Here is a 27,444-nt window from a genome sequence, read left to right as displayed (position 1 = left end):
AAAAGCATAATAAAAACAAAAACAGGATTTTTTAGCCTCTTTCCATTTTTATTAGAATACAAATACAAATACAAATGATTTTGCTGCCTACACAGATACAGATACAAATACAAATACTGGACTCTCTGCACATCCCTAGTATTGACTCAGTGTATCAGATTAATCTCATGGTGACACTAAACTTATTGTTACTCCATACTTTCAAGCCCCATCTATATTCCCTATATACTATATTTAACTGATGTTTCTTGTTTCTTTTCTTCTTCTTCTTCTTCTTCTTCTTCTTCTTCTTCTTCTCTTCTTTTAAACCTTTATGTCCTAGCCTTTCTATAGTTAATGCAGTTATACGTTGTATGTCAGTTATATGTTACACTTAATCATTTTAATCCCTTCTGTTCACCACATGATTGCATAACATGTTGAATCTCTCTAAGTGAAGACATCTGGTTTACTGGCTAATAAAGTAGTTTCATGCCTATAGGCACTGTTATTGCTGGTGTCCCACTTACTAATTACAGTGTAAAGAAAATATACATAAAACACCCAAATGCACACATCTGACAGCTCACTCGGCCGTAATATTAGATATGTTATCGGCCAATTAACCCACAAGGTGACCTACGCAAGGTTATGTCATCTTTGATCGTATTTATTGAGGCACATGCCACTGTGCGTGCATAACAACATTAAGTACAGTATGTTAATGTGTGTTTGTGTAGGAATGTGCCTGGAGGGAGGCGGGGAAGACTAACAGGGAGAGATAGATAGAGAGAGAGAAAAAAGGGAAAATTGTGAAATAGAGGAAAAGAAGAGAGGATTTTTTTTTTCAAAGAGAGAAAAAAAATAACCTTTGAAATAATTCTCTTTTCCTTCTCTCTCCAGTTTCCCCATTTTTCAAACACTGGCTTTATCCCATTGGCCCATTATGAAACTTAGAGACAAAAGCTTTCTAATCCTGGCTCTTCTGCGCTGCCTTTGATGGCTGGGTGTGTATGCAAGTCAGTGAGTGTATATGTTTGTGTGTGTGTGTGTTTGACTGCTATATATGTGCGCTGGATTGTGCTTGCGTGTGTGCGTGTGTACTTTGCGTTAGCTGCTGCTGCTCCACACTGCATACTAAGTAGTCCTATGGCACTCTGTGGTGTGTGTGTGTGTGTGTGCGTGTTTGTATCACAATTGCATTCATTTGTGGATGTGAACCTGCAAGTGTTTGTGTGTACGTGTGTTTATATTACGTTAGACTGAACTGAAATTATCTCCATGGGGACGTTTGGGCTATTGCTACATCAAGAATAAGATACATCAAAGAAAAATGAGTTATACATAAGAGCAGAGCAAACAGGACCTCTGTGTGCAACCAAAAACTTCTTACAACTTGTCAGAAACATTCAAATCTAAATGTGCAAAAGTGTGGATTTAAAAGCAGAAATCAAATATGGAAACTTTTGGCACAAGCGTCAGTATCAAAAGCTGCACAATGTTACAAGAAAATTACTTGTAGAAAAAAAAAAAAAGATTATAGCAAGATCTAGTCCCATCTCTCCAGTCTGTACCCCCCTCAGGTCTATAAATGACAATGTTAAATCACACTGGAAATAAAACTGCCCCAAAGAAAAAGGAAAAAAGAGATCTGGTACCAGTTTTAGTTGGTCCCTGGAAACCATCACTGTCAAAGAAACGTGATATTTTCGTTGCCGCTGGCTACAGATAATCTTCATCGTTAACCCCGCCTCCCTCTGATCCCTCACCGTGACTTCATTCCCTCACATCACATCTTTCTCACGTTAATTATTAGTGTTTCTTCTTTCACACACACACCCTTACACACATTTATAGGGTTAGTGAGCTTTGTGTGTGTGTGTGTGTGTGTGTATGTGCGCCTATGCCTAAAGCATGCCTTTAGGCAAAAGCAGTGATAGACTCTAGTTACATGCTGAAACCAAAGCAGCTGGGGCAGATAGAAGAAGGAATCCATCACAGCAGGAGGAATCTCTTACAGTGTATCCAAGATGGCTGCTGTAGTTATTCACCTTCCTATGACAACGCATACAAACACACCTGAAAGAACTTCTCAGTGTTCTGTAATAGTATGTCTGTGGATTGTGCTAATACCAGAACTCATAGTAACAATACTTTCCTCTTTCCTCTTACTTATTTACCCAAGTGTTTGGGTCACACTGAATGTCAGCTGCATGAGTCATGTGTCATTCAAGACACATGACATGGCCAGAAGTATGCAGACACCCAAATATTACCGATATAAGGTCGATGAACATTTCATTCTGAAACCATAGGCATTAATCTGTTGCTATAAGAGCCTCCACTCTTCTAGGAAGGCTTTCAATCAGATTTTGAAATCCTGGCTCCAGGGATTTGCTCCCATTCAGTCACAAGAGCATTAATGATGTCTGGAGCTGATATTAGCTGGTAAAGCCTGACTCGCAGTTGACGTTCCAGTTCATCCCAAAGATGTTTGATGGGGTTAACATGGCTCTACAGTGCGAGCAGTTTGCATTTGTCATTTGACTGAAAGTTAGAGTGTATGAATGTGAAAGAAGATTTGGGCACACCATTGAGAATGACTGTGTTCAGACAGAACCTTAAATGAATATAAGGGGTGGCACTATTGCATACAAAGTCAATGGAAAGACACTTTTAGGCAGAAATTCATCTGGTGTGTCGCAAATTGACATGAAGACGCACCCGCACTGGTTGAAAATGTACCAACGAATCAATAGACTGCGCAAACGTCCAAGAGTCAAATTTGCAAAAACGAAGACGAAAATTATGCTAAACACTGATGCTAACAAATCTGTTGTCAAATCAGGTTTGTGTTCCCTCTGCAAGCCAGTGTCTGTACTCAAAGAACATTTCGCTCTGTTTGTCATCAAGCTAGGCTGGCTAATCCCTTTTATAGAGGAAAGTTTTTTTATTATTATTTTCTATTCATGCACTGATCTAAGATTTGTAGATGACTCATTGTTTGTCTTAGTGTCATCACCAAGACATTGGTCATTGGTCATCACCAATACAATTGTATTAATTAATGTTTGACATTAGAATGACTAATAATTTTCCAGTGTTTGATGTTGTATAACTTCATGGTGAGCATTATGTGGCAATGTAATAAAGGGTCAAATATGAGGACCAATGTGGGAACAGATCCATCATATTAAATATAAACTGGCAGGTAGTTGTAATAAAGTAATAATTAGTGCAGTCATAATATTAAACCTCCACCTACTGACAGATAGTAAACACAAGATTACACTTATGGTTTTTTATTTTAGTGCTGATTGTCACACTAAATGAACAGTTATTGTAGTTGAATATGATTTAAATGGAACATAAAGCAGTAAATGTACAAATCTGTGTATTTAATATGCATTGCTGTCTTTCTTTTGATTCATCTCCAATCTCCATTTCTCTCTTTCTTTTTCTCAGGAGAGCATTTTAAATCAGGGTCACAGTAGGGAGGCAAGCTGAGTAGTGACAGGTTTAGCTACACACATGCACACACACACACACACACACACACACACACACACACACACACACACACACACACACACACACATCTCCATCTCTATCTCTGCACACATCAAAACATACCACGTTTTCTCTGTGTGCATCTCTGCAGGGAGTTTGGCTGGAGGGATCCAGAGCTGCCAGAGGTGATCCAGATGTTGCAGCATCAGTTCCCATCAGTCCAGTCCAATGCTGCTGCCTACCTCCAGCACCTCTGCTTTGGAGACAACAAGATCAAGTCTGAGGTATTGATCTCTGCCTACAGAGAGGACTTTTAGATATGGAGGATTGAACCTTACACTCTGCTTGAGTCACCCCCTGCACTCCAACACCCTGTTGCTTAAATTTATGCACACGCAGGCACGCACACACGCACATGCATACTTTAGCTCTTATTAAGAGTTGCAGACTTACAGTTAAGAGTGGGTTAAATCAGAACACACACAAAACAATCCCACTTTTCCTCTATTAAGCAGAAATAATTGATTTATTTGCAGAGGTTTTGAGAGTTCCACTGAACATTGTCTCTGAAAAGGTATGCTGCTGTTGAGTTTTTCAAGAGAGTTTTTTTTTAGTGCTTTGAGCACCACAAGCAAAATTCCAGGAGATCAAGGGGATTAATTAAGTTAGCCTGAGTGGGCAAGAGTGTACAGTCGTGGAAACAATACAACAACATTTCCACAGTGCTTCATGTGTTTGTTTTGTCATTTGCTCCACCAGCAAGATCAATCTCTGTAATATTCTTGTAACATAGTGTCTGTGTTTGTATCATCAGTCTTGCATTACAGTGTGTTAGTTAGCCAGTCAGTAGCACTCTTAGAACCAACCACTCAGCATGGTGACTGTGTCAAACCTCCTGCCAGCTCCTCTGCAGCTGTGTGGGCATTGTGCACAACAAGTAATTGAGGAAGTCTCTCTCAGCCTGGCAGGATTTACCATCGCTCTCTGACACTGTAAAGGACTCTGTGATGGACAAATCTACAACAAGTACTCTTCAAGTGAAAAAAAGCACTGATATCGTACAGCACATATATTGTTACCTTTTGGCTGGACCACAATAGGCATCCTTACCTTCCACAATGTGAGAGAGAGAGGCCACTTGATCAATTTATATATATATATATATATATATATATATATATGTATGAATTTATTTTGCATTTCATAAGCAACCATTTCTAAAATACTGTAGCTTGTAATCTCACATTTTTCTTTTTATCTCTAAATAAGTTGAACAAAACCAACTGGTCAACAAAAAATGAGGGATGAATGAATTAATGGATGAAAATGAAATTTAAGAAGTTGCATATAACAAACTGGCCAAGTAATTATATCAGTGAAAGCAAAACAAAAAATTTCTTGTTGGCCTGTTTTTCAAACAATCATTTAAAAATAACACATACTGGGCCTTTGACTCATCTCAATTAATGTATGGAAAAAAACTTGTCTGTTATCTTTGTCCTCCTTGTCTTGTCATCAGCTCTGTTCCTCTGTAGTACACAAGGATTTTAATGTCAGCTAGTACATGTGTCGTTGAGAGAGCAGGCAGCAGTATTTGATAGCTTAGATGGAGCTCAGGCAAACAACTGCACTTAAAAACAAGCTCAAAAAACTGCAACTTTACAGAAAAACAAGCCCAAAGTCGTTTATAATAAATGGACTTGGCAACTGTGTTATAAACACGTCTGTCCTTGACTGACTGACTGAGTGATGAAGTTATACCATCGGTTCGGTCGACGAGTGTTGGAGTTTGGCCGTTGCTCTTTCAAAATTAATCAGTGCAAAGTTTTCTAGGTCCTCGGAGGGCTTTTACAGCACTTTCACTCATTGACTGCAGCTCATTCCAAATGTATCGCATGCTAACAGATTATTTTGCTGCTCTTGGATACTACTGAAGACTAAAGACTTTTGAATACATGACCAGACCAATGAATTTTTTGTCTTATCTCTCCAAGGTAAGTGAAATGCTTCATTAGTGGACATTTACCAGAGATTGAAGTTAATATAATGTTCTACAACTCAAAACACTGGTAATAAACTCTGGTCATTTCTGTGAGACTGCATTAACATTAGTTGACATGTTTGAAGTTAATGTTACATGACTGTGCTCTAGCTTGTATGAACAATGTGGCCAAATTTGGTTCCCAAAACTCTGGTAATAAAATCCGGTAATTTCGGCGAGACTGTATTAACTTAGTTGACATGTCGATAATTAACTGCTGTAAACACACAAATAATGGCCATAGCCTTTACTATTATTATTATTTGTCAGTCAGTAGCCTTGAGATAACCTCTGTTGTGATTTGGCGCTATACAAATAAAATTGACTGGGCTTGACCATACTGAATAATTAACAAACTCTACCATTTACTTTCACTGAGTGTCATTTGCTTCATCATAATTTCTCTTTCAAATCAAAAATCTGGTTACACACTGTAACAGTCCAGAATAGAGCAGAGTGGGAGTGGGAAAACAGCTCTCCGTGCACCGAGAGGCATGAGGGAGAACGCACAGTTAAAGCACCCCAAATAACAATCACTCTGACTCAACACTCAATGCAGAGTGAGTCTTAGAAAAACGAGAGACATTCGCAGATAGAAACAGATGAAAGCAGGGGGAGTTAACAGATAATTAGAATAGTTATAATTACAATTAAAATAGGTTCTCTTTCAAATTAGCCACAATTTCACACCCCTATACACAGTCGAGCCATATACTAGGTTTTGACCTAGCCTTGTTTCCATGTGCTTCCTTGTTATTCTTGTCTTTTTTTGGCTCAACTTTGACCCTGCACAATTTTTCGCACCAGCTGCAATTACTTAATGACAAAGGTTTGCAGGTGTCTGTGCAAAATTGTGAGGACTGCGCCTGAGGAATGCAATTTTGCATCAAAATTTGTACCCCTTAATCTCAAGATCATGACTCTGTCAAACCAGAACACACAGACATCAAAATCAGCTGAGCCTACCCTCTACAAAGATGGACGTCTGCGTGTGTCATATTGCCTGAATAGTGAAAGATTCGAGACATGTCTTTATTCAGGGGAAACGCCGTCCCATGTGTGCAGCTGTCTGAGCGCCACCAAACTCTATATTAGATGGTATTAACTCCTCATTACGCACACTTAACCCAACTCTGAATATAGCCCCGTTCCTACAGTCTATCCTCCTGTCCTTTAGAGCCGCCATCACTCAGTGTCCCGGAGAAAACGTCTGTCTCTTCAATGTCAACTCAATTCAGCTCAATTCAACTTTATTAATCCCCATGGAGACGATGGATTTCAGGGCAAACAAAGTTCTTCAAGCAGCAATCAGCCAATAGGCATTAAAAAAAAAATAGAGTGAGAGAGGGAAGGATGAGGAAGATGACTGATGTTGAGATTGTATTAAAGAATGAACTATGGCAGTATTTAGAGTAGAGCTGCCAAAACTATAACCCACAGGCCAAATTGTTTTTTGCCCTTGAGAGAAAAGCCTGAATGATGAAATAATAGACTGGATGCTTAGGGATATGGCCTGCTCTGCTCAGCTCAGTCTGTCAGCACCAGATGCACTATGAGGACCTTTTTCTTCTGTGCCTGATTAGATACATTAGACAAGAAAGAGAGAAAGAAAGTAAAATGATTGACAACAATTTTAATAATCGATTAATAGTTTGAATTCATTTACCACATAAAAACATATGTAGATTCCAGCCTTTACTGTTCTCTCTTATTTCATATCATTATTAAATGAATCACAGTTTTTTGTTTGTCTGTTTTTGGTTTTTTTTACCATTTTTCTCACAAAATAAGCAATTGGAAGACGATTCCTTGGATTCTGGAAACTTATGATGTCCATTTGCCCTTATTTGCACTTATAAGCGATTATTTAGTTAATTGAAAACAACGACAAATAATCAATAGAATAATCATTAGGTCATTAGGTGCAGCCCTTACTGAGCTGAATTCCCATTTTAGCACCTTGTCAAGTCAGATAGAACAAATTATGCTGCTGATTGTAATGTTTGGGTGTTTTGATTTAATTTAATTGAATTTTAATTGGGTCACATTAGTGTTTTGGGGGGGATTTTTTTTTAACTATAACACACTCATGACTAGCCCTGTTACTTAAGGAAATAACATAACTGTTCATTTTCTAAACAGCAAGTGTCCAGTTTAAGATTTTCACCATTAAAAAGGTTTCATGTTGATGCACCTCTATGGAGCACCAAAGACACAAGATCATTTTCTATCTGCATTGTGTCTAAACAGTCTCGTCTGCTAAGATTATTCTTTTGTTTTATAGAGAGCAGGCAGTCTGCCCTACATTTTCTTTTTGTCTAGACAGAGGAGGGAGCAGGGAGGGCTGCAGACATACCGAGGGGTGATGGGAGAGAAAGTGTAGTGTCTGGCATTTAAATACATCTTGCCCTAGTGCCACAGTAAGCACTGCACCCTATTTATTTTTCAGTGTTGAAAAAGTAGACATGAATATAGGAAATGTAAGGATAAAATGTGGTTTTCTTCCACCTCAGCATCAAAGTGAGAAATTTTTCTTTTTGTCTAAACCATCCATATCTTCAGCTATACTGTATGTAAACTCCAGGGATATTGTGGGAAACAGTTGGTACATGTTTAAAGAACAGAAACACCACCATTTATTCTTGAATTTTCCCTTGATTCCTTGCATCTTCCTCTGTCCTCAGATCCGGCGGCAGGGTGGCATCCAACTTCTGGTTGACTTATTGGACCACCGGATGACCGACGTCCACCGCAGTGCCTGCGGAGCTCTGAGGAACCTGGTGTACGGCAAAGCCAACGACGACAACAAGATCGCCCTGAAGAACTGCGGAGGCATACCAGCTCTGGTCCGGCTGCTCCGGAAGACCACAGATGTGGAGATCCGAGAACTCCTCACAGGTAAAACACACAGTTGGGCAATAGGGTTGAAAATCAGGGATTGAATTCCTGGTGTTTCCTAGAAACTGCTCACTTTTCCTGGGAAATATCTGTGGGAACCTTGCATGTGTGTTGCTTTTGCACTAACTGAATGCACTAACTCCAGCCATGAAATCTGTGATCAAACATTGTTACGTCCACTGACTTTAGTTCCCCTAGACATTAGAGGTTGTAACAAACATGCAAAGCAGTTGTTTAAGTAAAAGGCCTCTATCTTCATATTAGAGTGCAAAGCAGGGTTCAACAGATGGAGCATCGAGTGTAAAAGATTGCTCAAACTTAATTTACGGTGAGAAATCCTGGTTTTCCCAGAAATTAGGAAGTTAGTTCAAATCACAGGAAAACCTTCAACCCTAAGGTGTAGATACACACCCCAAAATGCACAGATGCCACCCCTTTATATTCATGTACTTAAACACATATGCACACATGCATAAACACACACATACACATACGCACACACACACACACAATCCCTCTCATGCACAACCACACACATTTGCGGTAGATGAGCTACAATCACCCATCACTTGAAAAACACCGTTCTGTACACGCACTTTCCCATTTACGCTTTAGTACAAATATAGAGAGCTTCACACACTCTCTCTGACACACACACACACACACACACATAGGAGAGAATTGTTTACCACCTGCCTGGTTCTCAGCACTCATCAAGTGCTGTTGACTTGTCAAACTGAGCATCTGTATAAAGGGTTACCCTGCATTTGTATCCACAGCAGGTTTGTATTTTGTGTCGGTTAACACAAATATCATCTACATCATAAAAAATGTATTCAGGATTGATCAGTTTGAGGTTCTAAACCCACTGAGGTCTGGGTTGTAAAGTCCATGCTGAAAGGATTAAAGGATTACCAGCGATGCTTCTAGTAGTGTTTTTCACAGCTTTTACTGTATACGTCCTGGTATTCCCATTCCAACTGACATTTCCACAGACAGCCATGATAACAGCCACGAGGACTTTCACCTCTAGAGAGACGACAGAGCTAAAAGAGGAATACCACTCAATTTTCAAACTGATCTATGTCCAGAATCCCTGGGGTGTTTATTCCAATCCAGGAGCCAAATGAGAAAAATGGATTTCTCTTACCAGCGCCCACACTCGTGGGAAACATCTCTGCTGTATGCCTGTAAGCAACATGTGAGTTCAAGGCCTGACACGTCTGAACCTAAGATCTTGCTATTTTCATTTTCTAGAACAGTTCAGTCCCCTAGAACCCCTGCATACTAGACAATGATCAGTACACTGGATTCAGGCGAGAACACACTTTATGGATGGAGTTTTCTCAGTTGCTATGGAGACTGTATTAAATATGCTTGATATTAACATCCAGAATCACCACCGTTGACATGCAAATGATGAGCCATGGGTAAAAGAGTGTTCTCCAGCTCTCCCTTTGCAGTCCTTGTTGCCCATGTCTCTACATCCACTATTTGGTTTTCAATGTCTTTGCCTTTTCTGCACAAACTGCAGCATGAATGATGAAGACAAACTATTTTTGCAAAAGTTCCAGTTATTGTGGGATTTCAAGGGTTTCCTGGTCCTTTCTGACTTTCCATTTTAAAAGAATATGTGTGTATATTGGTGGAAATAATAATACATTTTATTTGTAGAGCACTCTTCGAGATGCACAAAGACACTTTACATTGGTGTCTTTGTTGGTTTCATGAGGTGTTTTCAGCTTTACTGGGTTTATGCTACATTCACATCATATAAGAGTTATTATACTGCATTTACCAGTTTCCACAGCCCACTATCCTTAGGAATTACATCCATATGGGTGATTGCCTTTTATGTAGTGTGGTGGAATGTAAGTATGTAGAGGTTGGGGCAGTGGATGGGTGTGTTTGTGTCCCATTACAGACCTACAATTAACATTAACTTTTTTTATCCCTAACCTTAAGCAATTGTTTAGTTGCCTAACCCTAACCTTAACAATAGTTTATTTGCTATAAACACAATCTTTTCCTAACAATAATTCAACCATACTGTAGTTGCCATGAGCAGATTTTGTGGAACGTGATCATTTTAAAATCATTGGTATTAGATGTTTAAAAAACATGGTCATTGAACATATTCAGGGTTTTGCAGAGGCATACAAATATCAACATTCTTGGCAGTAGTGTTGTTTTGCGCCATCCAAGTAGTAATTACAATTAAATGATATGGAATTGCCCGAAAAAGCAAACAAATATCAACGCGTGATGTCAGCCACAGTTTAGTTGTTAAGGTAATTAAACCAAAATTGAATGGATGAGAATATACTCTATTGCTACATTGTCAATGACCAGTATTTTTTAGCCCTCCCACGACCAACAGCTAAGTGTCCAACTCAGCCGTCCAAAATTATTTTCCATTATTGCAAACTGTCCTAAACCAAACCATCTCCCTATCCCGCAAAACCTGCCCTTGAGCTTTTATCCTCTCTCTTTTAATTATTTACAGTTGTACATCACATCAGGGTGACATGACAGATTCTGTTGAGGGACAAAAATTTTCAATGTTATTCATGGTAATGAATACTAACACAAACTGAACGTTTTCCCGGCACTGGAAAATCTTATCAGGACAGTGAAATTGAGAGGTGTCCTCGTATTTCCCACATACAATCACATTTGGCAAAGTATGACCCATGTGTGCTCAGTGCATCTATACGTTATGTATATTTATATGTGTGTAGTGAGTATAGAAGGGCTTAGGCTCAACAGAGGGGGAAAATAAAAGGTTTTTTGTATGCTGCTAGAGTCTTAAAGAAGATTACCATATAAATTAGAGCAGCAATTCAAGGCACGGAGCACAGAAATCCCTCCTGTCACAAATTAATCAGCTGAACGACCGACCGGACGCAGACAGACCGTGCTCTCCTCTCCCCTCTCTCTCTCTCAAAGACCCAGAGGAAATAACGCTCTCTCTCTCTCTCTGTTTCTCAGCCTCTCTCGCTCTCTCTTATCCCTCTGAGGTTGGGTTTTCGTAATTGGTCTACCCTTCTCTTCCTGCCTCTCTCCTGTCCTCTTTGCCTTTTTCTGTCTCTCTTTTTCCACTCTTTCTCTATATCGCCTCCGCCTCTGGTGAGCATTTTGAATCAGGATCAAAGTGGGTAGGCATGCTACCTGTCTTGCTAGCCACAGATTCAGCTACACGCGCACTATAAGCATACAATTTTCATGATGGCACAAAAAGTCACAAACAAAGCTGTTGCCCTCTGCTCTTCAGTCTCTCCCTCTCTTTTTTCTCTCGCTCAGTATTACCCTCTCCGGATATCTTCGCTGTTCAGAAAGAAGATGATTATTTGGAAGGAATAACGCTGGTTTAAAAGAGCAGAAATTCCCTTTACCTCTGCAGATTAGATGCACCACATATTACTTGGACATTTGTGTTTCAGGAATTTAACAAAATCAGTCTTTAGGGCTTACACATTTTAGTCAAAATCCAAGTTCAAATGCAGGGAAAAAAATATAAATTTGATCTGTAATGATCTGTTTAAATTCACAATTCTCAGTGTATACAGTAAGTACAACAGGCTACTGCAGGACTCCAGCAGGAAGCGTCCTAAAATGCCGTTTGACCCGTTGTCAACAAGTCTATTGTTTTCTCTTTGCTAATGCTAAATTGGAGAAAACCAGTGAACAAATAATTCACCAAGAATTTTGGATGCTTTGCAGTCTTTGTTGTTTGCTGACTGTGTAAAATGCAACTAACGTTAGCTTGCTGCTCAAGTGAGGCAGTGAAGGCACCACAAGTTAATTAGGCTATGTGTATTGCATGCAAATGAATTTGCGCAAATTACGTGTTGGGTCGAATTTTATCAAACTTGATTTTTGAAAAATATTTTTTCATAACGGTTTTTGTAGCCATCGTCACAGGTTGTGATTTTATTTCCACTGTTCTCCACCTGCTTCAAGGTTGATTTTGGCACTGTTCAGTAGGCAACACAACATGCAAGATTCAGGGATTGTTGGTAGCGCTGTCAATCTCAGCAAAGACGACTATAACAAACACCACAGTTTAATTCACTTTTACTACTGCCTCTGTATCAGCCAGGACAACCAGTACTTAAAAAAAGAAAAACAATGAAAGATCTCTTGTTGGACAAAAAGTGATGTCCAAGTCTGTATAATTATTTGGGGAGAAGAGACCTTTCAGAGAGAGCTGGAGTCAGTAGTTAAATAAATAAGGGAAGCACACAGGCAAGCAGTCAAGGACTAAAAATTTAAAAAGATAAAACAAGATCGTAGAAAAATAAAGGATCACTATGTGTGAAGCAAACCAAAAACCTTTGAAGCGTTTCAATGCTTTGGGCACCATTTTGGGCAAATGACTGGCTAAATGCCGCACATGAAGGGACAGATTTCTAAGTTGAGCAGGTTCTCTCTACAGAAAGGATAGTGTAGCATGTCTTTGTGGGAAACCCCAGCACATTGCGTGGCTCTCCTGGATTCCTGTAGCCTGTGGTCAGAGCAATCTCAACTGAGAGATCACTCTGCTGTTGAGACCACTGTCCGTCACGTCAGACCTGTCTGTTCCCAATAACATTCATATTTGATTCTGCATTAGCAATTTATAATGCCAATTAACTTTGCCAATTGGAAGAAGTGAGATGTTATGACAAGTTGCTTAACTGTATTTCACTCTGTTTTTCACCTTTTAACTCAGTTTTGCCCCACACCAACTCCTGAGGGAAATAAATGGCTCTTTAGCTGCTAAATACTCCACTATGTTCACCAGCTAGTAGCTAGCTTTGTCTATCTGTCTTTTGGTGCTGGGCATGTAGTGTTTCGTGGGTTCATCTGAGCTTTTTCCCTGAAAACTGCCCTAAAAAAAAAAGGTTAATGAGAACAGTGAGACTGAACCAAAAAGTTACGGGCTGTAAAACCAACTGCTTAGCTGAGCAGAGCTGCATATGGACGATCTATACAAACTGTTGCAGACATGGGCGGATGATGAAATTTACAGACCCTCACATCTGTGCAGATGTGGGAAGTATAATTTGCTGTTTAATAGTAGAAATAGAAATGAGGAAAAAGATAACTTTTGGTAGCTTTTTATGTGTCATGCATTAAAAGCAATTGCTGCTGTACAGTTCTGCCAAATGCAGTCCAGTTTTGGTGAGTATTTAGCTTTGTTGACTCAAGGGTTTATATGGGTTGGTTCATATTGATTCTTTACCCATGAGTCCCATTCAGTCCAGGTGCGAAGGTGTTTGTGAAGAGGAGAGGTTAAGTGAGCTACTGAGAAATGCCAAAGCCATGATATCTGCCCTCTCTGACTCACAGAGAGCTGCGCTGTCTTTAACTTCTTTATTCACTTTTAAAATGCACATGCTGTCAGTAGCTGTGGTTCCACTTGTCATTACAATGCAATTTTTTCATCCAGTCACAGCAGCACACATCATTTTAAGTGACAGGCCAGGATTGCTCACGTTGGTGTCAGCTCCTCAGAACCAGATATGGAAGTTGTCAGGCTCACACTGTGATGGGAAGTATGCGTAGTTTGGATGCAATCCAGTCACAATGCTCATCCAGTTTAGGCAAGGCAAACAGACAGAGTCTGACAGCCTGGAAGAGTAAAGCAAACTCAGATTAAACACGAAACTGGAATCAAAGTTGTGGATTAAAACAGTTTAGAATGTGTGCAAGAAAATAATGCAGCAGGTTTTTCTTTATCAACTCTCACAGCTTCAGGCTGAGGAATTATTAGTTTCATTAAAAAAGCAACATGTAGCACCCAAACGGTGCAGCCAGATGAGAGGTAAGGTTGACATTCTAAGCTTAGACTGACAACACTGGTCATGAGAAACAGGCTAAAAAATCTGTAATCAAACGATATACATAAATTAAAAACCATGGCGCAGTCCAAGAAAGCAAAAACTAAAGAGAAAATATCAGGCTTTGGAGTACACAAAGATGCCACAAAACCAAAGTTAATTATACAAACATACAGCAGCTGTATTCCCGTGAGTTAAAATGTACTCATTAACTTTTCAGTTATTAAAACAAGATTTTAATTGCAGTTTCTCACTAAAACGTTTTAAGGCTCAACCAGTTTCATAATTGCAGGTAAATAACATTCCCATCCATTAACAGCAGATTGGATCCCATTGTAGTGCAGGCATATAACATTAGCTTCAAATGTGTGTACAGTAGCCTTAGAATTCAATAAGGCTGGTTTATTATTGTGTTGTGTAACACATAACAGTATGGTGTAAGTCTACTTGACCTTGAAATGGTCTTGTATACAATCTGCTTAGCTACACTGTTTCCTGTGTTTAGTGACAATGTCATTAAAGGACCCAAACTGAGTAAACATCATTCCACATTATGGCCGAGACTCATTAACAAATAGCTACAGGCAGGTGTGGAAAAAGCAATTAAACTGTGATTGATATTTCCCCCGTTATAAAAACATACACTAAATCTATGAATATGCAAATATTGTTCATTTTAAAAGTTTAACTGATGTACTCAAGATGTCTCCTACTTCACTGTAAAGTCCATTCTCAGTGTTTGGGCACTAGAGGCTTCAAGTTTTCACATCACACTTGTAAGTTGCTTACTGGACCAGGATTGGCTCCTGGTCCAGTTGTGATGTCACAAATCATGCTCATGGACCCCCCCCTCAAAAATTATATTTTCGATGAGCACAGAAAAACTTTCCATTTTCAGCAGATGAATGTGAAAACAGCCTTCTAGTGTCAAACTCAGCACATAGTACATCATTCCATACAGTGAAACTTAAACATCCAACTGTAGGAACAAGAACACAAACATATTTTTGAGTGGAGGGAACTTTAACAATGTTTCCCCCCCATTTCCTGAGCATAGAATGAACCAATAGGCTGTAAAATATATTTATTCTGACAATAAGAAGTTCTACTTTAAATCATCATGTCAGTAATGTAACCATACTGCATCTGATTATGTAAGACATATCTATATGATAACAATAAGAATTTAAATAAAAACACTGCTTCATGTAGCTGCTCGCTGCTCACACTGATTACAAAATGTCATAACTGTGTCATCTGAGGAGATAAAATGTGAGGTCAAACACATTCAGCTGCCAGGCAGCTGGCTCAGCGTGACGCTAGTGATCTTGAGAGCTCCCTCAACTGTATTCTACATTTTGTTTCAGCCAAAAGATGACAGCAATTATAACAGGTGACAACTGACTTGTCCATTAAGTAGTTAAAAGGACTCAACATCAGCCCTCTGCAGACCCAACCAAACAGCAGGGGGTGTTCACAGTGCCTGTCATAGGAGGGCGGTCTCTGTTACCACAAAGGCACCCTGCTGTTCTCAAGGTCAAACCATCAGTGTGGGCTTTTAAAAGATGCTGGAAGTAACTAGAATAAAAGCAGCTCCCCAAGGTGCTTACACCAATGATTTCTTGTTGTTGTGACATACAGTAACTGTAGGTCTACAGTAGTTCTAGTTTATCAGCTGTCTGAACGGTGAACACACAAAGACACAGAAAAGGCTGAAATGTGTTTGGATGGAAAATGGACGAAGGTCGTTTAGAGACATTCGCATGGCTGTTTCTTTTGTACAGATTCTGATTCTAACTATTTTTTTTCCTTTCCATTACAAATCCACCTCCTGGCATTAGTTGGATCAACCAATCAGCTTGTTAAAGCTCAGATCCACACAAGACGCTTTTGAGATTTGGGAGGCATACACATTATCTACAGTTACCTATCACAGCCTGCTCTATCCCTCTAACCCCTAACCAGTTAAAGCCTGTCGACACCTTTCAACGAGTGAAACGAAAACCAACAAACAAAAAAAAACACTCATTATCTTCAAATGTCTTTTCTGAAGGTCTCAGATTTAAAGTGGTTCACACAAGGTCAGGAGTCCAAAAATAGTCAAAGATACATCAGGAGAGATGAGAAGCAAAAAAAAAAAATCAAGAGATCAAGAGGCTAACAAAGAGATGTGATGCGATGTTGCAGAAGAGAGAAATATGACAGGGGATTGAAAAGATGGTGCAAATGAGAGATGGGAAATGGCTTCAGAGACAAAGAAAGATAGCCAACATGTTCATTTCCCCTCCCTGTAACAGTGCATTCATAACCTCCTGCTGCCATTCATGATGTAAGGCTGAGGCAATTAACCTCCTTCATCTGTCATACACTCACGGCTGTGTGTGTGTGTGTGTGTGTGTGTGTACTTACAGCTTGGATGCTGGTGTGTTTGTGCATGCCTGTTTCTTCATGTGTGTTAGCATGCATTCATGTGACTCAGTGTAAATTTAGTGTTTATTTAGTGTGTGTGAGACAGTTTTCTGTGTTTGTGAGCGTGTGTTTCAGATCAAAGATAAAATCCCACTGCCTTTCACCTCAGGGAGATGATGTCATACTGTGCACAGCAAGAAGTGAGGCTGGCAAACAGCTGACGTTACTCAAGATGATAAAAAAATCATCCTTTTTTTTTTTTTTTTTTTGCAGCTGCAGCATGACATCATGTTTCGTGCATTACATTTTCCAATATGCAATATATGGATATTATTTAGTAAACCATAGTGCTTTTTAATTGACTTTTAAAATAAGAAAAGATGAATAACACGCACATCCTCCTCTGCCAGAGATTAATTATTTTTGTGAGAATTGTGCTATTTAATTACACACATATTTTCCTTAGAGCACGTTTACTCTGGGGACCACTACTGAAAACAACAGTAATAAAAATGATTTTAGATGCCACTTAGTTACAGAAGGTAAAAATGAATAGTTATATTCTTTCATTGCAAAATTCATTCATTTGTTCATGCCATTTTTTTTTTCTGATTGTGCTGATTTAATGTGTGGTTAACAAATGGAAAGGGGCATACATGTTTACAAGATAAACCTATTATGTCAAAAAGAGTTTTGTAACACAGGAAATTTGCATGCTGTTCTCCAACAATTTTGCCACAGGACGTTAAATGTATTATTCAGTGAATTTATTCAGCTTTTGCAGGATCATTATTTTCATCTCAGTGTCTGTTATGGAGTAAACCAGTGTTTCACTGTTATGGATGGACCACCATTTTGTTTTCTCACTTGTGGTGTTCCATATACAATTGCATTTTTAAAAAAAGGGTATCAGCTTTCTGGGTGAAGAAGCAATGTTATTCAGGATATTTAACCTCACTGTGAACAGTTTTCATTGGAACAACTTTTTTTTTTTTTTTAATAGTTTCTGTACAGCCTTGACAGGAAGGTCTGTAAATTACCCAAAGTTACAGAGACACTGTTTTTGGAAAGAGAATTTTCAAAAATGTAACATCTCTTTGATACACTAAAATGTTTGATTTTCAAAAGATTAATATCTCAAAAACTATAGGGGCAAAAAATATACTTGGTTGAACCAGCCTTTTAACATCATATTTGAATGGCAATAGTCAATCTGTTTGGAAAAAGAAAAAGCAGCTAAAGAGGAGATTAACTTCAATTTGATCTCTGCATATGTCTACTTACAATACATCTGTGACATATTTAGCCTAGTTTACCGTTAGCTAAGAGGCTGGAAGCAGGAAGAAAGGGCTAACCTAGCTCCATGAAAGTGGAGTATAAGCTAGCTCCATAAAAAATGTATTTGCATGTTGTACTCAATGCATGTAGAAACAAATAGAAACAGAAATGATAGTTTAACAAGCTGTTAGCTTATGCATTACAGCTTTTTACTGAGCAACAACACTGTCCTCTGGCTTCACACACTTAAACCCAGCTTATGTTGGCCCCACACTAGATGATAATTGGACAGATTTTGGGTCCGATTCGCCCTTCCCAACAATTGCAGGAGTGTCCCTGATTTGAGGCTGGTCTGAACAAATGATCCTGTAGTGTGAGGGGTTTACAGACATAAACTTAATGTTACCGACTGGATCGGAGTCTCCCTGATTTTGAATCCTAAATATCAAACATGATTGATATTTACAACTTGAAATCCTGTAGTGTGAAAGGAAGAATAATGGAATATTGAGCAGAAAGCCACATTAGCCAATGGGAGCGAGCTGACCAGGAACCGGATGTTGCGTACTTGTGTAGAACAGAAAAATGGCTGCCAACAGAACGAATAGGACTTTTGTTTTCTAAGCCAGGTGGACAGTAGAAAAGCTTGTTCAATTATGGCAACACGATGAATTAGCTTGCAGCACTAGCTTGCGTTAGCACTGTTACGATTCTGAATCCTAAATATCAAACATGTTTGAAACCCACAATAGCCAATGAGAGCGAGCTGACCAGGAACCTGATGTTGACTGATAATAACATTACTTCACACTAGAATATTTATGTGGAAATACTGTGCTGGAAAAACTGGAAAAACTTTTTCCTCACAAAGAAAAAAACCCTCCTACATTCGTTGACTCATAGACTTGGACATTAAGGTGCAGCTAGAATTATTACGTGTCAAATGGAATGTCAAGGTTATCAAAAAACCCAGCATGCTTCTTTGCCCTCTTGAGCAGGAGATAAGATGAGACAGAGAGAAGATGCTCTTGCTAACGTGACAGGCCCAGCTAATTACTGTCATGAAGCCAGAAGCTAGTCATTTAGAAACTCCTGACCACAAACAGACACTGCCGCCTTAACACTCCATATACACCAAGGCCAAACGGCTGACAGAGCTAAGACTGATTTGTCGAGGGGGCTTAGATGCGCACGCACACCAGCACATGCACACACACACACACACACACACACACACACACACACAAGAACAAATTCATACAAACCCACAAAGACAGATAACAGAAGCTGTAATTACACAGTCGCTGTTCAGCCGAGGGTGAACAACATGGCGCTAAAGAGAGGACGCCTTATTCCAAACACACACACACACACACACACACACACACAGATCTGAGGATAGAATGTTTTGCCACTACTACAGCTATAATTACAACCATAAAGGAGAAAAGTAGATATGAGCAGATATGAGCAGGGGTGGACATATTCAAATGCACAAACATGTAATTATATGGGCACATAGATTAGGACGTAGACACATTGCAAAGGGAAGGTCAACAAGAATTATGACGTGTTGTGTAGATCCTCAAGGTTATCACAGTTTGGGCGTATGAGTGTGTATATCTGTGTGCGTTTGTAGTGCACGTAAAACCACTCAAGAAATCAAAGTGTTTTGCAGAAAAAGTGATGATTTTCCTCTTACCCTCTCTGTCCTTTTCGTGAAAGGCTCAAACAGATGTACATGTGTGGGAGAGAGAGTCTCCAGAGAGGGAGAGAGCTTTTGTCTATTCAGTTGCCAGCATGTGTGTGTTTGTGTGTGTCTTTGTGTGTGTGTGTGTGTGTGTGGAAAAACAAGTGAGTAGTGATTGGTAGGCAAGAGAAAACTAACTCCATTTTCTTGGTTGGCTGCTCACTGTATGTTGAATTCAGGTGAGGATTAAGAACAGGAGAGAGGTGAAGTTGAATTTTGTGATTTTTCCTTCAGTACTTCTCTTATTTTTTTTCTTCTTTATTAATTACAGCAACACGGTGGCAACCTGGAGGAATATATTAAAGGTTTTATTTTGAAATATTAGAAGAACCTTTGAAATGCATCACTGTTGTGTAATTAAAGATGCAGAGTGCTAACTCGATTTGTGTATGTATCTGTGTACCTGTGGCATGTGTACATCTGTGGTTTCTTCTGATTATTTTATCATTATGACATTTCCAAATCTGTACACATTTAAATTTGTACAGCAAAGGCCTTTTTTCACAGCATAGAGCAACTTCCTGAAAACCAGTACGATTTGGGGGTGAATTTGGGGTAATTTGGGGTAATCTTTGCATTTCCAAACCCCAACCCAACAAAAAATAGCATAATGCAAGGATGACAGATCAATCATGTAGCAACAGGAGCTCTGTACCATGTGGTCTGTACACATAAACCAAGTTCAGCAGCAGACTCATGATGGGCCTGACCAAAGTCAATAAGTTGAACTTTAAGTGGCGTCTGCTGGTGGTCCACAACCATTATATTGTTTTGTTTGAGATGCGCATTCACAATTTCCCATTGTCCTCAAGTGGGATAGGGCTGTGGCTAACTGATGGACAATTGAAAATAGCTCTTTCATGGAAAGACCCTGGTGACTTCTGTCCTCTGTGAAGTTGCGCAGACTCTGATCAAGCAGTTTGGGTCCAGACAAAAGTCATTCCACCTCACAATGCTGCAAACGGCTCAATCCAGACACCTCAGGCGCTTGAGAATAGCAATCTGTTTTTGTGTCTGATGAACAATGGCGGGGTGGTTCTTGTTTACCTGAATGGGCGCTGCCCTGTCTGTTGCAGTGTTGTGACATTTGGTGAGAAAACCAAATCCGCCCTCACAGAGCAAAGCCTCCACCTTGTGGCATGTGCCGAACGTGCTGCCTTTAAATATCTTTAAGTTGTGTTGCTGTGTGTTTGATCAAGCTGCTCACTAAAACCTACAAAACATTTTAATGGTTGTTAGTCTTACAATTGTGTTTCTGTCTCTCTTCATGTCTGCCTCCTCTGCTTCTCTTGTGTTTATGCGCTGGTTTAACCTCCTGCCTTCCTGCCGTCCTCTGCAGGTGTTTTGTGGAACCTGTCATCGTGTGACGCCCTGAAGATGCCCATCATCCAGGATGCCCTGGCTGTGTTGACCAACGCTGTGATCATCCCCCACTCGGGCTGGGACACCTCACCCCATACACAGGAGGACCGCAAGCTGCACCTCCACTCCTCCCAGGTCCTCCGCAACGCCACCGGCTGCCTCCGGTCAGTGTCATCGTCTGTGTCTCTCATGTCTCTACAACTGTGCACATTCTTTAATGATCATTTTTAGATGAAATATAATTAGCTCAATATTAAATATACAGTCATTGATGAAAGGTTTATTGTTACTATTTCAGCAGAAATTTACTTACATTTTACACACCACTTTGCAGAGATCTTTTTCTGTACACAGAGTGCTATTAGCCACCACAATCAAATAGAGAAATAAGTCTCCTTGTTCACAACAGTATGTGTATTTTTAGACTGTATTCTGTGTTATTTTTACCACTGTACACACTGAGAACTGACAGACTTAGCTGCTTTTAAGATGATTCACCATTTGGCTTTAGAGCTGCTGTGGCTTTTTGTTTTCTCACTTGAGACATGATGCTAGTCATACAGTGCAGTCTGGAAGTAGTAGGACTGTGACACATATTTTTTTTTTTTGTTGTTGTTGTTTTGGCTCTGTTCTCCAGCACGTTGGAGTGTAAAGTTAAAGTGCTGACTTAAATATTTTCCATTCATTTATATATTATCAATGAAATAAATACATTGCCTTGTATATTTAAATGTTGCCACAGTTAGGGCTGGGATCCTGAGCTGTATATGAATATTGTCCACTGCATCAACAGATAGGATATAAGTATATAAATTATGGTAAAATGTAATTTATCTCCATCTCACCAAACACCTCTTACTTTAAATCTTGATTCAATTTTGGCCACTTACAGAGCTATAAACACATTATTCACCTTATGAAGCGGATATGGAGAATATGTTAGCAAACATTTGCCTAGCTACACATCTATTAGATACAAGTAACATTCACATTTATTCTAAGTTTTGTTTCTAGCCACATGATTAAGCCCAATATTCCCTTTCTTGCTCCACTATGTTAACCAGATCCAGTTGCTAGCTTTGCCTGTCTGTGCTTCTTGAAACTATGCTGATGAGAGCCGTGAGACTAAACCAAAACATTTAAGTTGTGGGCAGTAAAACCAAAATGATACGCTAAACACTTCATAGAGCTATGGGGAACTGCATGAGGTGATAATTCTTTGTTTGTCACTACATGTTTGTGACTCATTTCACAAACATGTAGTCATTGGATATATTGTTAATATTAGAATATTTATTATAGCAGTTTTATATATAATGCTAACAGCTACATATTAGCATGTTTATGACGACCTAATAAAAACCTAACCTTCGCTCCACGGCAGGCTACTGATTGACTGCATTATGTTCAGTGCAGCATAACTAGTCACTGACCTCCGTAAGTGTCTTCTTCTCAAAGATGTGTAAATATCCTGATTATTAGCTTTTCGTGCTTGTTGTGGGATTTAATTGAGTCGGGTCATTCTTCCTAATTATGAATATAAATTACAAGAGGATGAATAGGGGGAATAATGAAGGCATGCTTGATAGTGGATGTGTCAGACTAACTGCACAGGCCAATATATCATCTGCTTTTTGAGCACCATTGTTGAACATAGTGTGTGTGCGTGTATGTGTGTGCATGAAATTTGTGATGCTGAGACAGCAGTCCTCCTTAGCTCTCCATTCTATAAAATTCAATAACAACACCCCGCAGATCTGATAGCAATGTAAAGATGTATTAGCTTTTAGAATTTTACTCTCAAAATGCTTTCTAATATTTCATCTCCAGGAATCCATCATAATATTGTTTTGGACCATGGCATGTGCCTTAAAGGCATACAGTACAGACACTGCTAGTCTAGCCTTCATTTCAGACCTCCTGTGCTCTCCTTTCTGCAGAATCCAAAGGAAGTCACTCTGTAAGCAATGTATCGAAGTATTAAATCTTATAATTCAATCTAAAAATGTGCTCTAGTACTTTATGGCCAAGAAACCAGTTTATAATGTTGTCTTCCTTAAAGGTATATAGACACAATAAAAGTATCTCATGCAGGTGATTATCACACTGTAGAAGATTCCACTACAGGAACATTTTATTTTACCTAGTTGACAAATCATTCATACACATTCATACACAAAACATTTTCAGTATTCTCACACATCTTTATTTTTACACACACTGCAATTTTAAAATGATAAAGATCATTTTTGAAATGTAAAGAAAACAATCTTCAAGTTTCATATAAGTCAGTGTTCTTGAGCTTTCAAATACATCACTTGATCTTCATATCAAGAATTAACTTCAGCTTTCAAATGAACATGAATAATATGTCTTTAATATGCTCAAAAAACAATGCAAATTTGAAAAGCTTTAACACCTTGACAAATTGTCCTTGTGGTGAAATTGTTGCACTTAATCTTGCACAGTGATTGATGGGACCAGTTGTTAAAGAAATTCTACTGTGTTCACAATGTTCACAGGATTTCAGTTGCTTTTTGTCACTGACTAACAAAATGACAACACTAAAGCCTCTGAAAACTTGATTTCAAATTGTACATATTTCTGTATAACATTAAATATTAAACAGTCAGTTTGGGAAATAACATCATTAGGTATTTAGGAGTTTAACAGCTACTAAGCTAATTAGCTAATTAGCTTTGTCAGGACTGTAGAGGAGGTTTGACAGTGCTGCGCAACATAAACAAACAACCTAATATATTTTATAAAAAAAAGAAAGTCATCTCAACTCAAATCTTAAACTCTTAAATCAGCAGGACAGACTACTGATTAATCATGTGCAACTGATTAGTTAGGGTAAAACAAAACAAAATACCCCACCAACAACAAATCATCCACCATGAATACAATTTCGGGCCAATGAAAGGAAGTGAAATGAAATGGCAATTCAGTCTAATAGTCAGTCTCATCATTAAGCTTGGACTCCATCTCTCATAATACGAAGCTGATTAAGAAAAAGTCTTCAGGGCTTTAACAACTAGTTATAGCTAATCATTAGGTATTCCTGTATATGAAAGTTGTATTGCTGAGATGCTTTCCAAACTCATTCAGTATTACCAGGACTGCATGATGAAATGTCTCTGGCTGAGTCTGTACTCATAAATATTTCTATTTAACACAGACACGTTGGCTGTTACCAGACATTTTTCATGTGATATTGGTTCAAAATCAAAAGAAAAAAAAAAACATGTCTTGCAAACAGAAAAATGACAGGGTAGCGTGAAACATCAAAGGTCTATATGTGTATTTGTCTCTAACTGCATAGATTTATCTAACAAGTATGTCTCCTTAAATTACACAATTCACTTTACTGTAATTTTTGATGGTTGAAACACCTGATGTTTACAAATGATGTGGCAAAAGTGCAGCACAAGTTGGAGGAAGAATAGAGTGGGATCACTGCCATGACTGAATTTTTTTTCCTATCTGCAAAGTTGTCTGGCTCCCTATTTGTGTGTGTGTGTGTGTGTGTGTGTACGCCTGCCTCTGTTTGTCTCTGTCTAACTACACATGTGGCCCGTTAATCTCAGCCACAATATGTCATTTTACCTGCTCTCAGAGAAAATAAACTGCAGATATCGGCTGCTAACAAAGGCTTTAGTAGCTTCTAATACTGTATATGTGTGAAAATGCACACATTTAGTACCGTGATGTGTGTGTGTGTGTGTGTGTTGCAGGAGATAGCTTTGTGTGGATCAGCTCCCCAAACTCGAAGGGCTAATTCATCTTTCTCACGCCTCGTTAGGGAATGCTGGGAGTCTGATTAAAGATTGAATATTTCATGGCAGGTTTGGTATATCACAAGCCACCTGCTCTCTCTCTCTCTCCCTCTCCCTCTCCCTCTCTCTCTTTCTCTCTCTCTCTCTTTCCCTCTCTTTGTCCATCACCCATTATCCTCCTGGCTTTCTCATTTTCTCTCCCTCTTCTCTCGTCTAGTCACTCCATCTCCTTCTATTACTCCATTTCTTCTCTCTCGATCATATTATCCCTCCTTTATCCCTTGCGCTATTCTGTCTCGCCCTGTCTGTGGCTCGCTGTCTCTCTCTTTCACACACACACACACACACACACACACATTTTCTCCCTCTGCTTACTCATTGCTTGTTTCTTGGGTGTGCATATGTTGCCGTCTCGACTAACAGGGAATGCTGAAACTTGTGCTGCTAGACTGAATTTGAAATATGTGCACTCAATTTGCCGGTGCGAGACAAATTCAATGGCAACCAGTAGGCGGATCAGACAGCGATGTGATGTCAAAAAAAGTCAACTGTAAATTCAAGCAAGAAGTATTACAGACCGATTGAAATCCAGCCCTAGCCAAATGTTGAAAAGGTGTGAATGCATCCATCTCTCCAGGCTGCATATGTAATCTATACTCCTCCCTAGAGTTACTTTAGCTAAGATTCCACCCAAATTTTAACAGTAGTGGATCCATTCAATACCGTTATATGAATATTAGGAGTTGGGTTGTCAAGATAAACAGTTGGTGACACTAATTCTCTTATCGAGGACCATTAAAGGTGCAGTGTGTAGAATTTAGTGGCATCTAGTGGAACGGACTTGGCAGAAATGGAATATATAATATTCATAAGTATGTTTTAATTAGTGTATAATCCCATGAAAATAAGAATCGTTATGTTTTCGTTACCTTAGAATGAGCCCTTTATATCTACATAGGGAGTGGGTCCTCTTCCACAGAGGCCGCCATGTTGCACTACTATGTTTCTACAGTAGCCCAGAACGGACAAACCAAACACTGGCTCTAGAGAGGACCTTTCATGTTTTTTTTATGAGTTTCACAGCCACTGTAGGTTCTCCTACACGCTTTGAAGGGTAGGGGGAGGGGAAGGGTATTCAGTTGGTTGCAATCTGCAAACCTCAGTGCTACATGCCAATAAATCTCACACACTGGTCCTTTAAACCATTGCAGAGGAAAAGGAGATGACGTAATTAAAAGAGCGCCAGTCAATCCTCAAATATTGCCATAGAAAACATGATGGAAATATGACATTTCTGTTTGTTTCATGTATTCATTTGAGGAACGTTACAGTCTCCTCATTGCCCCACACAGATTTGATGTTTTTGTCACTTCAGCGGAAGCTTCATTAGACATTGAAGTCACATGCTTCATGTACTGTGCTTAATGATTTATTCATAAGTCTGTTTCCATTGCACTTCATTACATTTTCCTTTTTATCGATATACCAACTTTTCTGCCTCAGCCAAGCATAAAAACTTTTTTGCCTATAGCACTGTAGAAGTGAGATTGCAACCAGATTTGTGATCTGGCTCACGGAGACACATATAGTGTATGTGGCTAAATGTTAACAAAAATGGTATTTGCATGTGGACATTAATCAGATGAGACACTTAAAATGAATTGAAAGTGATTGATTGGAGGTGACCCTTCATAACACCAGTAGAAGTCATTTTGTCAAAATAAAAGCAGCCGCTAACAGATTTATGATGTAGTATAAGGAATTTAGACCTAGCTGGGCTGTTATGAAGAACAAATTGAAAAGCGTTTATGAACTGTGACTCATTGTTATTGTACACCAGTTGGTCTTGAGAACAACAAAATGAAAATGTGTTTTATTGAATATATTTGGATTATTTCTCTGAACTCTCCAACAAAAGACAGAATGTCATTGCACACAATTCAAACACACACACAGAGGCATCCAGCAGATTCCTGCTTTTGATTATAGAATTAAAGACAAAGCAACAGTCTCCCTGTTGCTACTAAAAGAGTCATTTTTGTCTGTGCACTTTTTCTCACAGCAGCAGCAGCACACTACGGATGAATCAAACTCTGTTCTGTTTGAAAGCTCCCCTTGTAGGCACATAACCTTTTTTTCCAACAGCGTGGTTTATTTTTTCTCACAGTATTTAGATTTTTCACACTAAAAGATCACAATGAGAGATAATCTGCAGGCCTGTTGCCTTGCACGGAAACGCTTTAGAGGGATTAATTATGCCAGAATGACTGAAGTTAATTGGATTGAATCCATTAACAGGTAGTAGCCAGAATGAAGTATATAAAGTAGTAGTAAAGTCCCAGTCAAGTTAGTTTGGTATTTCTGTTTTTGTCCTTAGTGGCAAGGTGCACAGTACAGGTGTGTGTATGTGTGTGTGCACGTACTCGCTCGTAACCTTGCATCAAGGTTCAAGATGCCAGGAGAGATGCAGACTAGAACACAGCATCTCGTCAACACTCTGAAAAATTCACGCTGTTAAAACATGATGCTCATGTAATTTAATAAAACCGAGACTCCACTGAGGGTCAGAAAGTAACAAACAATTGCATTATTAATACATATCACTCCACTCAT

At 39.1% G+C, this 27,444-nt stretch overlaps 1 protein-coding gene across 13 annotated transcripts in view; it reads left to right on the top strand.

The window, feature by feature from the left end:
- Window positions 1–27,444, top strand: part of ctnnd2b (catenin (cadherin-associated protein), delta 2b) — a 178,340-nt gene that overhangs the window by 126,748 nt on the left and 24,148 nt on the right. For all 13 annotated transcript variants that reach the window (XM_042428429.1, XM_042428440.1, XM_042428435.1 and 10 more), the window contains 3 exons: window positions 3,641–3,773; window positions 8,215–8,428; window positions 21,030–21,216. In XM_042428429.1, coding sequence (XP_042284363.1) covers window positions 3,641–3,773; window positions 8,215–8,428; window positions 21,030–21,216 — 534 coding nt within the window. The remainder of the gene's footprint in view (window positions 1–3,640; window positions 3,774–8,214; window positions 8,429–21,029; window positions 21,217–27,444) is intronic.

Source organism: Thunnus maccoyii, chromosome 12 (genome assembly GCF_910596095.1).
Source record: "Thunnus maccoyii chromosome 12, fThuMac1.1, whole genome shotgun sequence".
NCBI lineage: Eukaryota > Metazoa > Chordata > Actinopteri > Scombriformes > Scombridae > Thunnus > Thunnus maccoyii.
Note: the sequence above shows the minus strand (reverse complement) of the source record. Positions and strands in the feature narration are given on the sequence as shown.